We start from the raw sequence: 11,096 nt of genomic DNA, 5'->3' as shown, positions 1-11,096 counted from the left end.
TCCCCCCCATCAGGAAGAGGCTCACACTCCCTGGACACCAGGACAAGGGCTGCTGCTCCTGTTGCGGTCACTCCTCCCTTGCTGCTCCAGGGGCAGGGACACAACCAGCGTCCGGCTGGCATGGCTCCTTAAGCAGGAGGCAGGGATGGGGATTATTCCCCCCTCCCTCTGGCGTGGAGTGAGGCAAGAGGGAGCTTATCTCACTGCTCACCCAGTGCAGGGAGCAAGCAGCAGCTGTGGCAGCCAGACCCTGTTGCAGTCCCCTGAGGACAGAGGCAGTAGAGGGAGAAATAACCCCCATCCCTGCCCTCTCTGCCTCAGGAGGCCGTGCCGGCTGGCATCTGGCTGCATCCCTCCTGCTGTGGCAGTGAGGGGAGAGCACCCAACAGACCCCAGCTTGGGTCCATGGGACAGGGAGGGAAGAAGTAAATCCCCTCCCTGGCCAGTTCACTCCAGGCTACTGCCAGGGCTGGCCACACCCCCCAGCACACCTTTTCTGCAGCCAAGGATGCACTCTAGCACAGCATTTTCCAACCTTTTACGCCTCATGGCACACTTACTTAAATAAAAAAGCACCGTGGCACACCGGACACAGAGCGGTAGCTCCAGCCAGGCAGGGGGCATGCTGCTAACACTGGGTAACACGCTTGTTTTTACTGGCCCACCTCCCATGCACACACAGAGAAGTCTACCTCAACTTACCCAGGGCTTTAAACTCAAGTTACCTTACCTGGCATAGATGAAGCTCAGGCAGGGCTGCAGCTCATGGTAGTGGTGATTCAACTTTTCTGTGAGGACAATACAGAATGACTAGTGCAAATACTCTACTTTTAATCCAGTCACACTTTGCAACTCAGGTGTTTGTTTTGCTTTCCAAAGTAGAGGGGAGTTAACTTCAGCACAGGTAACTCAGGTTAATGCTGGAAATAGGAGAATTTCAATTAGGACATAATTATTTTAACTATTATTTCTCTGCATACAGCAACCAAGAGGTTTAAAGATTTAAAGTTTGGATGCTTATCTAGCTAAGGTGATCTGACCCCAGCTGACTGCCTGCCCCTGGGCCAGGGGGCTGGACCTGATGATCTCATGAGGTCCCTTCCAGCCCTAATGTCTATGAAATCTATGAAAGTTAAATAAATTACAGAAACTGTTTTTTATTATTTTGGAAAAGCAAAAAGCAGTTGTTTCTTTTGGAAAAAAAAGATTTCTAGCAAAAAGAACAATTGTGAATACTTGTAAAATGTATCTCATCTTGGTGTATGAGACCCCCAACACCAGTTACTTCACTCTTTGGAAATAATCTACAGTTTCAAGTTTCCATATCAATGTAAACACAAGAGTCATTACAGTTTACTGTGCCATTATCCTTGGGTTATATCAGGGTCTGTAAAGACAGTCAATTTCACTGATTGAAATTTTGTCCCTTGCTTTAAAAATATCCAAAAATAAACAAATAAAATGGAAAACCAAAGCTGAAAATCAGAATTGTATATACTGTAGTATATCAAGTGAGACTATATTATACTGTTTACTGAGATTCCTACCATTTGCTTTCCTCTCTCCGGGTGTTTCTTGCTGCGTACCTTTGGGACCAGAGCCCAAGAAAACCAGTGGGCAAAAATTTGAGCTGAGTTGGAGACGCATTCTACAAATTGACCAGAAGGACAAATGTTTTCATTCATGAAATACCACAGAAATCAGTAGATGCCTCTGAAGGGCAGAGGTTCCATTTACCTCCAAATCAAATGATTTATAAAGCTTTGTTTTAACAAGACTGTTGCAATCCAAATTAAACACACAACATCCACTGCAATGTCTTTTTCCAACATGCAGAAAGCATCTTTAAAGAACTGTACATGAAAAGGCCTTTACTTATGTTACTAATAATCCACTTAATTATTAATGTCCCAATCCACAGTGGAGCAGGATCAAGGCACAAAATGGAAATAATTTCAAACAGCAAGTTTACTTTTTGCCATCTGGGTTATTACTTACTTTTTGCATTTCACTCAACTTGGAAAATTAAACTAAACTGATCAGTTGCAGATAGCAGAGCATCCGTTTCATTGTCCTGTTCTCCTGCATTTAACACAAACAAGCATCAGAGCATCCTGTTAAACGCTACTGAAGAATTTTTGTAATCTACTCCCCCACAGTAGTCTATTTCCATTGGCCCCTTTTTAAAAAAATAATGAAACCATTCATATTTGATTGGGTGGCACCAATTAAAAAGGCTGATCAAAAGTAAGCATGAGAAACAAAAATTTTCTAGTTTCTTGAGGTAGTCTCATCACCATTACATTTATGTACAGCAAAAGGAGCTAATCTACCTGAAGAGGTTCGAGTTTTGCATGTGACAGCAGTTTAATGGTCTTTAGCCACCTAGTAAGTACAATTTCAATATGCTGTATACCAGGAGTTCCCAGTTTGCGGTATGCATACCACAAGTGGTCTACAGACAATTTGTCAGTGGTACACGTTAACAGATTTATTATAATTACTTTACATGACAAAATCTGCTGGTGGTACTTAAGGTTGAACTGAAAAAACTGCTGGTAGTACTTAAGGTTGTATCATTTTAAATTGTCGGTGTGCAATCTGTCAGTTTGGGAACTGCTGCTGTATACCATAACTTAGTGGTTCTCAACCTTTTTGGAGTGCCCCTCCCTAAATTTTGTGGACAGCACCCTGTTGTAAAAACTTATTTATTATAGTACTTTACCTCCTTTTCAAAGGGCTGGGCAGCGGGGCCAGGGGAACAGCCAGGCAGGGACTGTGCCTGACCCTGTGCTTCTATTGCCTCACATCTACACCCTTCAAAGGATCCCTGGGTATCCCTATGCAGTAGCTGAGAATCACTGCCATAACCACCAATTCATGGCAGCCGAAGAACGAGTTCTCACACCCTCCTGTAGCTGCAGGACACGTAACTCAGCAAGCAATCCCGTGGACATCCAGTAGCAAACAATTCATTTACAGTTACAAGCCAATCTGTTCTTACAATAGCATACAAACTCCCATCGCCAAAACTTCCCATGCAATATCTAACATTGCAATATCCTGGTGCTTTATAACAAGGTGGGAATCTAAGCTTGCTTTCTTTTTTTTAAATAACGTTGTACTCCTAAGTGTTGTAGATAAACACCTGACATGACCAGTGCTCCCTAAAGACTCAACAACCAAAGAACTAGTAAAATAAATCCCAACTGCATTTGTTGTTAAATGTCTCATCGCTTTCTGTGGCTCTTGGAACCGGACCCCTGACTTTTGAATGGTTGAGCGGGGGTCATTCAGAGCTGGGTTACTCAGTGCACTTCTGTTCGGCAGGGCGCCGTCCAGCGTCCACCCCTACGGAGCAGGCGGCTTTCCTTCACCCCAGCGTGTACAACAGGGCAACGCCGTAGCTCACCGCAGGAATCTTCCCCTCCAGACCTATGGACCTGCTTCTCTCCAGCCAACTAGCCAGAGCCGCCATCCTCCCCCAGCCTCTGCACACACATCCCAAGACACGTCCCCTGGGCCAGGTGCCGCAGGCAGGACGGATCATGCGGCTCCGGGCAAGGATGGGCACCTTCAACCCGGGCTGGCAGGGAGAGGCACAGGCTGGTGCCAGGGCCCAGTGGGTGAGAAGGGGCCCGAGGCGGAGCGGAGGAGACACACGGTGACGGGGACAAGCCAAGGGGGCAACACAGGGCGGGGCCGAGCCCTTTGCAGGCCGGGCGATGGGCACGGAGCCGCCCGCTCCCCCGCGCTAGCTCTCAGCGCGGGCCGGAGGAGGCGGAAGCGCGTCTCCCTCAGCCTTCCCCAGGCCGCCGCCGGCTGCAACAGCTCCGGCCCGGCCCTGCCCGCCGCGCAGTCCCGGGCGCTGAGGTAGGAGCCGGCGCTGCCCGCGGGGAGGTGGGGATGGGGGCGGCTGCCGTGAGGGGCAAGGGCTGTGCGGCCACCGCTCCGCCTCCTCCTCGTGGGGCCTGGGGCCTCCCCGGGCCGAGCGCACGGGCGACTCCCGCGACAAAACTGACCCGGGGCTTGGGGCGGGCCTGGGAGACCACGCACCGCCTCCCCCCAGTCTGCGTGGGCCCGGCCGCTTGGCGCGGGGCTCGGCTCTAGTGTCAGTGCGGACGGGCGGCGCGGGGAGGGTTGGGGGTGCCGGCGCTGGGCGCGGTTTATTGAACACGAGCCATAAACGCAGCTTTAGGTCCTTGAAGCGCCTTGGACGGTTCCCCCTCCCCCCCCTCCATTTTCTTTGTCGTCCCTGTTGCAGCCCCTGGGCAAAAGGGAAACCCGAGCTGGGAGCCTGATTGTAGCGACAGGGCCGACAGCTTCGAGATAAAAGTGTCTGGTCTTTCATCTGTAAGCGCGCTTCTTGAAGTACCCGCAAGTCAGACTTTAGGACGAAAAGTGGTCTTCAAGTTGACGCTCCCCCCCCTTAAATTTTCACACTTTGGGGAACAGAGCACTTTTTTTTATGAAGATTGAACTGATAAACTAAGAAGGTGAGAGGCATTTTTCTGTTCAGGGGAAAAAAAATTGTTTTTTGTACTTGAGGGCAATGTAAGTGAGGTGTTGAGGAACTGGAATGACTGGATTGAAATGTTTTGCAATACGTGGCCTATATAGGACGTGCTGAAGTCCATATTCAGCATCTTTCTCGTTCCTCTGCTTTAAATAAGAAAAAAATGTTCCTCTAATTATACACACGCCTGTCAGTAACTTCACATTAATTGTTAAGGAGGTTGAATGGCCAAGCCGGCGTTGACTGTCCTGAAGAAGGTTCAAGAACAACCCTGAAGGCTCCAACATGTCAAAAGAAATGCAAGAGCTGCAGAAGCAGTGGCGCTTCATGATGAAATCCATCCACAGCAACACCAACGTGGGTTTCAGATTCGGTTATTATTTGATAGAGTGTGTTTACATAATGCTTCTCCAGCTGTCGTTGCTTGGATGTCACACCTCATTTTATGATAAGGATGTAATTACAAAAGTCAAATTTGAATTTGTCATCATGAGAAAATTAGATCCCCTCTTTTTTTTTTAAAGAGGGCATGGTGAAGGAACAAGCCACCATAATGTACTTTTAACGTAAAAGCATTTCTATGGGATTCATTAAAGTAGGTAGCATCTGAATGGCTCACAACAGGCAGTAAACATTTATCCCCATTTTACATACAAGGACACTTGAAGCATAAATTTGGAATTCAGATATAGTAGTATAACATTTTAAGAGGTGTTGTATCTCTTTAACTATATCAATATAATTAAGATAAGTATAATTAAAGCAGTACAACTTGGTAGTGTAGATCCATCTGTGGAGTCCTTAAGGTTCAAGGGAGGGCAATTTATGGATCTGCTACTACCATGTAGTCCCTGAAAACAAATTGTTTTTGCACCTGTTGTAGTGTGACCTAAAGCCTGTTAAACGACTTTCAACATTGAAACAAATGTAAATCACTGGATTAAAAATTACAGCTGGTAAAAAAACCGATACACTATAAACTTGCAGTAAAACATTTACTGTTAGTTTTTTACTGTTATTTATAGCACGGTTCATCTGTATCACATATATTTAACAAAATATCTTTTGTAAATTATCTTATGCTATTAGTGAGGACTCTTGCTTCCATATTGATTTTTTCCCCCTTTGTTTTCAAGCACTTATGTTCTAGCTTCTATATTTAGGTGTACTAAAATACATTTGATTTAGCAAAATAGATTATGTATCGCCACATCTACTATGACATGTACTGCAAAACTGTTTCCTTGATGTGCCACTCATAATAGAATTTGTCAGGCATTCATATACAAGGGTGGTGAGTACAGTGCAAATATGTACTGAGACAGACGGTTCTCCGTGCTTCTGACATTGAGCAGCCATTGCCTCTAACATGAATTAATCTAACATGAATTAATCACTCTGTGTACTTACAGAATTATTGTACCCAAAATTTCATTAAAATAGTTTAAGATCATAAAAGATTTATGAAGCAAACACCTAATCTAATTCCACTTTTCTTCTTTCAATCCCCTACAGGTTGTTGCTTTCATGAATTCTCGAATTGGCCAATACTTAGATGATCATCCTTTTGTTGCCTTGTCGCTGTTGGTGTTTATTGCAGTTTCTGCTATTCCTGTTGCATTCTTTCTGATGTTTGTGGTTACAACAGCTGTCATGGCCTGTATTGGGGTTATAATCATGGAAGGTATTTTATTTATTTTCTTTCCTCTTTTAAGCCTTTTCTTATTTTCAGGATTTTCCTTTCTCTCTCCTTTTTCATGTACAGCTCTTGATCCAACCAAATTAAAAAGATTTTTTCTGAAGTTCTCAGCTTTCAGCATCAACAAAAGTCTTAATGCTGGAATAATAATCCAATTAAAAAAGGAAATAGGATTTCCCTGTCTTGGGTACAGTTAATCCCAATGCAGATGCTGTTAAATCACTTATCTTTGCCTTGGATACCTTTCATCTCTGGCCTGCAAGGAGATTTATGAAGAGCATATTCCATGGGATTTTTCCTTTTAGATGATAACAGATAGTATGTACTGAAACTTCTCTTCTGAAGAATACCTCCACATAACCTGTCTTCCACCAGCTATGTAGGCCTAATCATTTACTTCACCCCAATCCAAGGACGGGTCACTGTGGGCCAGAGAATCCACCTGGGAGAACAAATAAGAGGCCAGCATTTGGTGTAAGAGGAATGCACATGGCTGTAATGGCTGTATTACCTTTCCATGGTGGAGAAGGACAGCCAGGGAGGTCCAGGCCAATGCAGTTTTAGAGTATTCAGGTCTGAGTCCCAGAGATGCTAAGCCCCTGTGCTGAATCTCTTAGCCTCCTTTGATCCCTGGAGACCTGAACAAAGCCTGCTAAAAATAAACATCACTCCCCAAAACTGATCAGAGAAAAACTCTGTAGAGAGACTGCCACTCCTTAAAGGGTGTCATACAACTGGGGATCTTGGGTCTTTGACCTGCATTGTGAACAGAACTAATGTGCACTACTAAACTACTGCTGGTCTGAATTTAGGATTGCAGTAGACCTGCAGCTAATACTTACTTCGTTTTCAGTATGTACTTGATGTACAATAGTATGTACAGTATTCATGCAAGTAACAAATTGGTTCTTCCTTGCTAGGTGTTGTAATATCAGCAGGTGGAATAGCTCTTCTTTGTGTGCTGGGTGGCCTAGGGCTGCTTTCCTTGGCAGTTTCTGGAGTAATGAGTATTTGTTACGTATCACTTACAACTCTGATCAACTACTGGTACACTCCAAAGTAAGTATCAACATTTCACTCTGTACAGTAATGTCACATTTTAACTGTAGTTTCACATACTACCTTGTATGTTAAAGTAGTGGATAATTTGTTGCTTGGAGTAATAATAAACATCAGCTTTGAATACTGTAGTATTTCTGGTTACCCTTATAAGAATTAATATTGGGACCTTCAGACCCTGTTTTCTTTGTAAGGAAAAGGAGGAAGAAATAGTTATCAGGTGTGTCTTGTGTAAGTCTAGAAATAGACATCACCAGTGAAGTGGCTATGTCCCAGCACAGCTGATCTGCTTTACTGGGTGAAGCACACACCTCTTGATCTTGCCCTGCTTGTAAAGACATGCCCCCAGCAACCTCTGGGGTTACCAAAGATTGTCAGGGGTACATTAAGCCAGGACACTCCAGTACAGTCCCAGGCCTGGGCTTCCAGTCAGCTGATTCACAGTCTCAGCCCCTGGCTCCCAGCAGAGCAAGTTCAGTACTCTGGTGAAGTCCGAGGGATGGGATTGCCAATCAGCTAATTGGCAGCCCCAGCCCTGGGACTACATCGGTGTGTCCCAGCTTTCCCTGCATGCAGAAACATACCCCCAGCACTCTCTAGGCAAGTCTCTAGAAGCAACAAAAGTTGAGGTTCCTATTTCCAGAGCGTCGCCATGGAGATTGCCAAGTGGTTAAAATTGAGTATGTGCTCCCTGGTCTTGAGGGGCCTAATTCTGTGCAGGAATTGGCAGGATATACAGGATCGGCCCTTCGAGCCCAGGAAGTGCCTGCCCAGGGCAATGGGAGAGCACAGGCAGCTCTGGGCTGTCAGCACTCTCCCATCATAAAGCAAATAGATGTCTGCTGCAATAAATAGTACAATTTATTACTACCTTTATCGCCGCTACCTTCTGGCGTGATGGATGCCTGTTTGCTATCTCTTTGTGCCACTGTAAATATTTGTGTGGCTGCACAAAGCAACATCTGTTTCTACCCTGATTAACTTTATGCTGCATTAGTAAATACAAACAGTTAAAATGCTTTACGTGGTAATGGTCTAACAAAGTTCAGAGATTGCTTTAGATTTTAGGGGTGTGAATGTGCTCAATTGAAATGAGTTAAACCACTTTGAAGAAACATGATTACAGGAATGTTCTCTTTTAAAAGAAAACAAACTTATCTACTAAAGCTTTTATTTCTCCCTCAGCTTTCTAGAAACTCAGGTACAATTTTAGCGATGGGTCAGGTTTCAATCATTTGACGTTAAATTTGCAAGTCCTACAGCATCCTTGGCATTTTTACTGTAATTTCTTAAATTACTAATGCTGAAGAAACTTGAATAACTAAAAGGCCTCTTACATATGTATAATTTTTCTTTACTTCGTACACGTATCACCTCAGAAAAAGAAAATAGAATAATTTTACTTCGTTTATAGCAAGATTTGCTTTATGGTTCTCCCACATTAATACTGTTATGCAACATTTGTGTAGCAGTTACTGTAAGACAATAGCTATTTGAAAAACAAAACAAGAAGAACATTTTAGGAGCATTATGGAGGCACTCGCTAGTCATAGGTTTTGTAAAATTTATCATTTATATTTATGTTGTAATTGATATCTTGGCCAAAGTTAGTCTGAGAGGATTCCTTCTAACCAGCCAGTCATCTTTTCCCAGCATGCAACCTTGAGAGGAAATATTTGAGCCCAGCTACTCTACAAATGCAACTAAGTCAGGACTCATTTTATAGTGTCAGTCGGACCTTAACCACATTCTGTAATTAAGCCAAAGCCTTCAGATTTCTGCAGAGTACAGTGAAGGTCCTGGCTATACAAAAACAGGAATCATGTTTTTAACTGAGTCTGGAACAAGTGCATTGTAAGTGGTGCAATAGACTGTATTACCTGTATATTTAAATGTGGGGAGTCATGTTTACATGTGACTTGTATCTTTGTGAGGATTGCAAATAGCCTGCTTTTATTACTACTCAAAAATAGTTCTATCCAGTAGCACTTTGGCTCCAGATCACCCTTTCCAGGGAGACATGATGAAGGGAGGAAACCTTTGAGATCCCTTCTCAGTATTTTCCTGAGCCTGTACCATCAGTACAGCAGTGCCTCTTCTATGTCCCCCACCCATGGATCTTATGAGATTTGCAGAAACAAAAGGCTACTATGCCTCTTCCAGAAGATTTCTGAACATTTAGCAATGTCTACTCAAAAAGCGATAATATGTCTGTTAGTCTTCATGTTGCTCAGCTTAGTCTTGGTGAGAAAGCAAAACCTTTTGTGAAAGCAAAAGGCAATAAAAAAGCATTGTTCTATTCTACAGAAGTCAAGCAATGGAACAAGAAGCAAATGGAAATGGTTTCTCACTGAAGAGTTCTCCCATCTCTGACCCTTCTGTCAATAACAAGAGCAAATAAATGGGACCTTTCCATCTTTTCTGATATGCCTTGATTGTTCAGTTCTGAATTTAGACATCTTATTCATTTACCTGTTTAATAGTCAAGTTTTGTGTGAAGTTTGTGGAAACAGAATCAATATGCATCTTTGGTTGTCACTGTAAAATGGTGTAAAATGAACGGTAACTCATCAAGAGTCAGTGCGCTGTGATATTAAATACAGACCCTGGGAAGCAATCCCTGTTAATATGGTGTGGGATTACAACTAGTACTAACTTCCACTAAAGTTGGTGGCAGACCGAGTGAGGAAGGACTGCGCACTTCAGATTTTAAACATTGGTGTCAGAATACTAACAACCAATAGATGGGGAATCAAAGTAGAATGTCTTTAATGAATCCTTGTGGCACCTGGATGTTTTTTACATATGGAAAATAACATTGCCCAGCAACAGTGATGCTTATGAATGTTAAAAATTAATTTCAAGCCTTAGCAATTTTTTTCAAAGTACTTGTGTGTTGAAAGACTAAGCTTGTCTCATTAATTGTGTGCATTGTTGGAAAAGCAAAGTAAGAGAGGGGTTTGCTATGTATAACTGATCATCTAAGCTTTTACATACACTTGAATGTTACATTATTCAGAAAGGTTATCTTCCTTGTTCTTTCCTTCCCACAGCATGTGGTATGGCCCTGGTGTTTTGCCTTGTATTTAAAAATGTCTATTTTATTTGAGTTTTTGTTCTCTGTTTATGCATCTTTGGTGTGAGCCTTATTACATTTTGTAGTTACTGTAAGCATTTTCTTTTAAGCAGTAACCAGGTATCTCTAAGATATTTAGTTTAATAAAGTGCTATTTATTTATGTGTTTTTGTTTTTGTCGTTCAGTCCTCACTGAAATAAAAAGTTAAAAGAAAATTCCTTAACATTAAAATTTAACTCTGTGTTACTGTAATCTGGTAGATTATTTCTAAATAAATTTCACAGCCCCAAATTGTAGTTGGCTTGCCATTCCTGAGGGACACTCCACTCAACTTGTCTTCAAAGGAGAAGCATAATCCTTGATTCTCAGTCAGTATAACATGGTACAGTACTCCCTGCGTTACAGTCAAAACCCTCCCTCATTAGGGAGGTGCCAATTTACCTCTGTCCCATGCAGTTTTTGAACTAGGCAGAAATCCTCTAGCCTAAACTAATAGGTTGGATTTAAAACATTAACACAGGCTCTTTAATTTAAATTAACATAATGTAACATCATGTAATAAATCTCTTCTTGCTCCTTGTGCATGTCTCATTTCAGCACTTTATATATTTCAAAGACTACTTGATCCTTGATAGCGTCAGAATATTGCTGTAGTCTTTTTGCTTGATGATTGCATTATCAGATAATACATTATATTTAATGAAATGACACTGGGACACAGTTTTCACTTCAGTTTTTCTCTGCT

The 11,096-nt window shown here is 42.8% G+C and overlaps 1 protein-coding gene across 2 annotated transcripts; it reads left to right on the top strand.

Moving 5' to 3' along the window:
- The first annotated feature begins 3,771 nt into the window (after positions 1-3,771).
- Positions 3,772-10,514, top strand: TMEM159 (transmembrane protein 159). Of its 2 annotated transcripts, none has more exons than XM_019542237.1 (5): positions 3,772-3,873; positions 4,733-4,873; positions 6,032-6,200; positions 7,136-7,274; positions 9,582-10,514. In XM_019542237.1, exons 2-5 carry the CDS (start codon positions 4,802-4,804, stop codon positions 9,673-9,675), a joined length of 474 nt encoding a protein of 157 aa, XP_019397782.1. In that variant the 5' UTR covers positions 3,772-3,873; positions 4,733-4,801; the 3' UTR covers positions 9,676-10,514. The 2 variants fall into 2 exon arrangements, with proteins under 2 accessions (XP_019397782.1, XP_019397784.1); XM_019542239.1 differs by lacking the exon at positions 3,772-3,873 and adding an exon at positions 4,197-4,496 and having other exon boundaries at positions 9,582-9,675.
- The last annotated feature ends 582 nt before the right edge of the window (positions 10,515-11,096 follow it).

This window comes from Crocodylus porosus, unplaced genomic scaffold, assembly GCF_001723895.1.
Source record: "Crocodylus porosus isolate Cpor-Errol unplaced genomic scaffold, CroPor_comp1, whole genome shotgun sequence".
NCBI classification, from domain to species: Eukaryota; Metazoa; Chordata; order Crocodylia; family Crocodylidae; genus Crocodylus; species Crocodylus porosus.
This window is presented reverse-complemented; position numbering and strand designations above follow the sequence as displayed.

Bases quoted from the DNA above. Each gene is read 5' to 3' on its own strand.
- TMEM159 (XM_019542237.1), top strand. From the start codon at position 4,802: ATGTCAAAAGAAATGCAAGAGCTGCAGAAGCAGTGGCGCTTCATGATG. The intron at 4,874-6,031 runs GTGGGTTTCAGA...AATCCCCTACAG, and splicing joins CCATCCACAGCAACACCAAC to GTTGTTGCTTTCATGAATTC. The intron at 7,275-9,581 runs GTAAGTATCAAC...TCTATTCTACAG, and splicing joins AACTACTGGTACACTCCAAA to AAGTCAAGCAATGGAACAAG.